This window comes from Anguilla anguilla, chromosome 15, assembly GCF_013347855.1.
Source record: "Anguilla anguilla isolate fAngAng1 chromosome 15, fAngAng1.pri, whole genome shotgun sequence".
Lineage (NCBI taxonomy): Eukaryota > Metazoa > Chordata > Actinopteri > Anguilliformes > Anguillidae > Anguilla > Anguilla anguilla.
Window position 1 is genome coordinate 34,115,790 of NC_049215.1, and position 6,803 is coordinate 34,122,592.

The window sequence follows — 6,803 nt, forward strand, 5'->3', positions numbered from 1 at the left end:
ATGATTTAATTTTTTTTTTAATTTAATAAAGTGGTTTTCTTTTTTCTTTTTTACCTCTCGGTAAGCATCTCTTCCCCTCTTTTTTTAGGAAATATAAATTTATTTACCATTTGCGTGCAAGCCTGTGATAAAATGTGCAGGAGGGTACACTGAAATAGCACCACAATTCCTCGTTGTCGTAAGACCACGGAATAATTTAGATTCCTATCTGCATGGTTTTTAAGTTTTAATTTGTACTGCGTTGTTGCAACACAGAATTTGGATTTGCTTCCATTTTGTTTGCAATTTATTTTAGTCCTATTGTTGTATTATTTACGCCCTTCTGTACTAGGAAAAGCAATCAAGGTCACTGCCTCTGTAGCTTGTAAAACTGTCACTGTGAATGTTTAATGTGTAATCAGGGCTCCTCAGTGGGACTTCCCTGCAATGAAGGTTTCAAGTCAAGTCAAGCGTTTAAAATCTCTTTTGGCTTTTGCAGAGATTAGAAAACAAGGCCCTGGTCCAAAGATTTGTTATAAATTAATTGTAAATCTGGGACACACAAAACGATATCTTCTCCCTCAAAAAATGGGAAGTGAATGAGGGGAACTTCCCCATACAGAACGTGTGAGAATGAAGGAGGGCACGGTTGGAAAGTTTAACGTCATTCCGCAATAACGGCAGTTCTCTCGGTGGCAGCTGTGCGGCGACTCGTCTCAGGTCTGAGCGTTCCATCTGATGAACAGCTCGTTAGATGAGGAAGGAACTTTCAGGCCTCAAAATTCTAATTCGCACACCAGTGCTGGCGGAGCCAGCTAAAGATGTCATGAGCGTAGCCAACTGCAGGCAGACTACTTCCTGTTAACGCCTCAGTAACAGGCTCAGAGGGCCAGGGAGGCCGTACAGGCGGTTTCTGTTCTGACGTTTCAGATGCAGTCCACGCTCTCCCGGGGATTAAAAAATAACAGCATTTCATCGGCGATATCATGGTAAGTTGGCAATATTTTTGTAAATATCTAAGTTGCCATCAATGGGAATTATTTTGTTTTTCATCAACTACATTCTTATTTATGTATTTAAATAGTTTAAATAGTTGTAAGTTTTAGGTTATTCTATTGTAAGTACAATTGTTTCATTAATTAAATAATATACCAGCTAAATGATTGTAGTTGCTTGTTGCAGAACATACACAGCTAATCTTCTTTATGAGAACTAGCCATTGGGACGATCTTGGCTCAGAATCTTGCAATCAATAAGAATTTCAAAGCTAAACTATATGGGTACTGCTGTTCCCATGACTTAAAAAGGTAAGAACCATAACCGTTATAACTATTGCCATAAAAAATGAAAAATGCAAAGCAACCAGAGTAAACCTTTGGCTTCAGTAGCCCATGGAACACCTATTCGTTTGCACTGAAAGCGAGGCGAGGGTCAATCTATGTTGACCCTAAATTTTATCAGATTTCTACGCATGTCCTCTGGCTCCACCGAGGAAACAATTATACAGTAAAAAAAAAATTGGTCCCGTTACAATTTTTAGTACTTTTTATCACTCTATTCTTAATGATTAGAATCAGTATTAAGGTAGTACTGTGCATTCAGAAATCTCTTTTTAAGCTATCTGTTTGAGACTTCGGCTTTTTTAATTCGGCCCTATCCCCAGTACACTTATATCCATTGTAGGCTACAGTGCGGTAGCCAGACCTGAGCTCACCTAACGTATCTAAATATACCCTTCCTCTCTTAGTGTACATCCTCACATTCTGTGCTTTTTTTCTTGCTTGATGTTGCTAAAACATCTGAGCTGCACTTTCAGTTCAGCAGAATCTTTCGAGGCTTACTGTCAAGAAGAAGAAGGCTTTATTTGTCACGTGCATATACATGTACATACAGTAAAATGCGTCCTCTGCATTTAGCCCGTCCTATTAGGAGTGGGCAGCCACAGTGCGGCGCCCGGGGACCAACTCCAGTTCCGAGGCCAGTGCCTTGGTCAAGGGCAACGGCAGGAGTAGCCTACACCTTAGGGGCAATTTAGACTCTCCAATTAACCTAACCTGCATGTCTTTGGACGGTCAAGGATTTGCAGGAATAATTAAGTCAGCCTGTTAAGGATTCTTCTCTTTCCGTAAAATGCACCGTTAATGTTCTCTTCATTTTCCCAAGTCGTTTACTCCTATTATCCTGAATTATTTTTGTCTGTATATTGTACAATATTGTACTTTATCGCAGCCACATTAAATGAAACAGACCTCTGTTCTATTCCTGGCCTCTAATTCTCACACTTCATAAATATGATAATTTTTAAAATATTATTTTTTATATTTTTGATGCATGCTGCAGCACTATGAGGGACTATAGAATGCATTTTTTAAAAATGGTTATGCACCATAAATGCTTCCAGATTAATATTATTAATTATCCTTGAGTTTTATAAAGAACCTACAGTAACGTATACTACACAAGTTTTTCTTTCCCCATTATACACTGGGGACAATGTATTAGTGGTCCTAAACCACTGAACGAGAAACTGACGACCAAAGTGACACACCATAATTGTATTCGTATTACTGGAATGCTTTGGTCTGTTTACATGAAGTAGCCTAAAAGACAAAGGACAGTAAATGAAGGATGGGGAAGTGTGATCTGAATCAGCAAGGAGTCTCTGTTCCCTAAATGGAATGACGGTAAAAGTGATTTGTCAACAGCTTCACCCAAAATAATTTAACGCAGTACTGATTTTCAAGGTCGTTAACTTGAACGGGTTCCGTACATGTCCAGCTATATCGATGGACGCAAACTGTGTTTCACAAAATGCAAGAAGCTGCGCAGGTCAGCCTGGGTAACCGTGTCTGCTAGATGCCAATGTTTACATTTTCTGTTCTGGTTTATCTGTTTGTTTACATTCGTAAGAACAATGCAATCCCTTATGACGATGAAAAATCAAACACTCAGCCTCTAGTTTTTAAAGCTGTATCTATGCAGTGATGGTGATGGTGGGGTCAGGGAAGTCATAGGCCTATTTGTACCGTATTGATAAACAAATATTTAGCCGTTTTTAACAGGTTTTCAATTCGCAGAGCTTTGCTGCATCTCTTCATGATAGCTCATGATCATGACTCGAGACCTGTGACAGGAAGAGGGCGTTTAAATCTGAAAATCCGCTACGTCATTATGACGCTAAGCGAATCTTATTTTGAATCTTAGTCTGCATGTTGACTATCTAACGAAGACGTTTCTAAAATGAGAGGTGGAAAAATGAAAGAATGTGTGTACTGTGCCGTGAAAAAGGTATTTGCCTATTTCCTCTATTATTATATATTTGCCACACTGGGTGGTTTCCGGTCTGTAGAAAAAATAAATGTAATATTAGACGAAGGGGAACTGAGTAAACAGAAAAAGCTTTTTTTTAAAAAAATTTTATTTCACTTATTTAGTGAAAAAAAGTTATCAAACACCCTTATCATCCATGTGAACAAGTAATTGCCCACTTAGTTACTCAATGAAGTAACCAAATTTATTTGATAATTAGATTCTGCTGACTGAGCACAGCCAGGCTTGATTGCAGCCAGCCCTGTTGAATCTAAACCTCATTTGGATTCAATCGTCAGAGTAACCACAAAGTTTCTACAAGCGCACTATGCTGCCACGAGCAAAGGAAATTCCAGAAGAGATGAGGGGAAAAAAAGGCTGTTGATATACCAAGGGTGCAACGACGACTCATCCAAGAAGTCCCAAGAGAACCCATGAAGAACCTTCGAAGAACTGCAGGCCTCTCTGGACGACTGGGCGATGGAGCACGGGCGAAACCACTGCTGACCAACTGAAGCATTTATGCTCGTCTCACGGTTGCAAAAACAAAAACCCTGGATAATCCCCTAGCCCAGGGGTGGCCAACCCAGGTCCTGGAGAGCCGCAGGGTCTGCTGGCTTTTGTTTTTACTCGGCACTTAATTGATCAATTAAAGCAGTTGATTACATAGTTAACTCACCTCACCTGGTTTCTTTTGTCTAAGTGGTTGTTGTATTTAAGGTCAAAACAAAAACCCGCAGACCCTGCGGCTCCCCAGGACCGGAGTTGGCCACCCCTGCCCTAGCCTTTTGGGATAAGGCTCTGTGGACAAATGAGTCAAATATTAAACTTTTTTTTGGACAACATGGGTCCCATTATGTAACTGGCAAATGGACTGCATTTATTTAGCGCTTTTATCCAAAGCGCTTTACAATTGACGCTTTACACGCCGAGGGTGGGGCTCGAACCGGCAACCCTCCGACTGCCAGACAGCCGCTCTTACCTCCAGAGTTATGTCTGGTATAATGCAAATACAGCGTATCACAGTAAGAACTACATACCAGCAGTCAAACATGGTGGTGGTGGTGTGTCGGCGTGGAAATGATTTGCTACCTCGGGACCTGGACGACTTTTCATTGTTGACGGAACAATGAATCGTGCTCCGTACCAGAAAATTATTCGGGAGATATCAAGTTATAGGAAGCGTTTTGTTGCAATTATTGCCGCTAAGGGTGGTGCAACCAGTTATTCAATTTAAAGGGGGCAATTACATTTTCACAATGGGTGATAAGGGTGTTTGGTGACTTTTTTATTATTAAATAAATGAAATAATTTTAAAATGTGTTTTCTCCGCTCCCCTTTGTCTCGTATTACATTTTAGCCTAAAGATCTGAAACTATTCAGTGTGACAAATGTACATTAATGGAGGAAATCGGGAAGGGGGGAAATACGTTTTCATGGTAATGTATAATTTCCTGCTCGGTTATATATAAGAATTTAACAGTACTATGTAAAATATAAGTCTCATATACAGGCAGATTTTAAAAATGTTGTTTGTCTCCATGGGTAGGGATGTGTTTTGGAATAGCTTTTATTTCTGTAAGAACAAGTGGTATAGATTTGCTCCATGTAGACGCGTAAGGTGAAATGGACAAAAGGTTTTGCCATAGATAATAAACGAGATTCAGTTGATCAGTTAAGTCATAATAAAATCTGGTCACGGTGTAGTTAAGAATAAACCATTCCTCTGTATTTTGAAACCTGGCTGTGTTTTTCTACAGTGACAATGACTTCATGCATTTTCAGGCTACTGCCCTCTGCTGGTGGAACTGGGTGATGCTGTGTCTCCTGCTCAGACATGTTGGGTGTGGATGGAAGCATCCATTTCCCTGTGAAATCGTAGACTACAATTCCACAATCAAATTTGATTGCTACGGGCTTAGGCTGCGGGAAGTGCCTACGTGGATCGCTCGGAACGCCACGGAGATTTGTCTTGGCGAAAACCGTATCAAAAACATATCTGCCAAAGCGTTCGATGGACTGTGGAACCTGACGCGTCTCAATCTCAACTGGGCGAACGACAATCGTGCGGTGCAAATCGCCGATGGGGCGTTCTCGCATCTAGCAAACCTTCAGGAGCTGAACCTCTGCGGTATCGTTCTTCAGAATGTTCCAGAAAACCTTCCTCGGGGACTGAAAGTGCTGCACCTCCGTAACAACAGAATTACATCGGTCAGCCGAGAAACCTTCTCTGAGCTTAAGAATATTAATGAACTGGACTTGTCCAAAAACTGTTATTACTGGAACCGTTGCGGCAAGGAGTACGATGCTGGAAATCGGAGCTTCTCGGACCTAACCGAGTTAAACAATTTGAACTTGGCCTATAATAACTTAAGTAGTGTTCCAGAAGAACTACCAAGCTCTCTACACACCCTGAACCTCGGCTTTAACCGCATAAGGCTGATTACTAGTGAGGACTTCAGACGGCTGACCAACCTGAACGTTCTCCTGCTCCTGGGAAATTGCCAACGATGTCACAATTCACCTTATCCGTGTGAGCCTTGCGAAAACATTGAGATTCATGACCGGGCCTTTCACTCTCTCACTAAACTAGAGACACTGAGCCTTGCAGGGAACTCTCTCAGGATAATAAAAAAATCCTGGTTTGCAAGTTTGAGAAATCTAAAAATTCTGGGCCTCTCATTTAACTTTTTATCTGACACTATTTCTACGGGTGGCTTTCTGGATAATTTACCGCATCTGGAGTTAATTGACCTGTCCTACAACTATGCGCTGAAGGAGTATCCCTCAACACGCAAGCTTTCAGCAGATTTTTCTAAATTAGTGTCTCTTAGGATACTACATCTACAGGGTTATGTGTTTAAAGAAATTTGCCATGATACTTTGAGTCCCCTGTCAGGCCTAAGAAATCTCACTGTGTTGGATTTGGGGACAAATTTCATCGTCCATGCAGATTCCGCTGTGTTTAAAAAATTTGGAAATGTCAAACTAATATATCTGTCGGAAAACAGACTCTATCCCACGACCAACAGTTCCCACGAAGACCGGTGCAGGAAGCTATACGGAGACAATGGCATGGACGTCGGTCTTAATCCAGGCCCCTACGTGAACCCTCTCTTGACAGGACCTGGCGAGAAACACAAAATGGATGACAGGTATTCGCTAACGCGTGCTCTCGTGAAGGACGAATGCTTCGCTTCGGGTCGAGTTCTGGATCTCAGCTCCAACAACATCTTCTTCATCTCCCCAGTGCAATTTGTGGATTTTGAGAACATCTCCTGCTTGAACCTTTCCAGGAATGGCTTTGCAGCAGCTCTGAACGGAACTGAATTCCTTCCTTTGTCGAACCTGAAGTACCTGGACCTGTCCTACAACAAGATAGACCTGGCCTATGACGGAGCCTTCTCTGAGCTAAAAAAACTGGAGGTGCTGGACCTGAGCTACAACCCTCATTATTTCATTGTGTCTGGTGTGACGCACAATTTCAATTTTTTGGAGAATCTGCCTTCTTTGAA

The 6,803-nt window shown here is 41.4% G+C and overlaps 1 protein-coding gene across 1 annotated transcript in view; it reads left to right on the forward strand.

The window, feature by feature from the left end:
• Positions 1-648: 648 nt before the first annotated feature.
• The window catches only part of LOC118213660 (toll-like receptor 8), a 7,606-nt gene continuing 1,451 nt past the window's right edge, over positions 649-6,803 (forward strand). Inside the window, exons 1-2 of the mRNA XM_035392673.1 lie at positions 649-968; positions 5,074-6,803. The exon at positions 5,074-6,803 is cut by the window's right edge and continues 1,451 nt beyond it. Coding sequence (XP_035248564.1) covers positions 966-968; positions 5,074-6,803 — 1,733 coding nt within the window. The 5' untranslated portion in view covers positions 649-965. The remainder of the gene's footprint in view (positions 969-5,073) is intronic.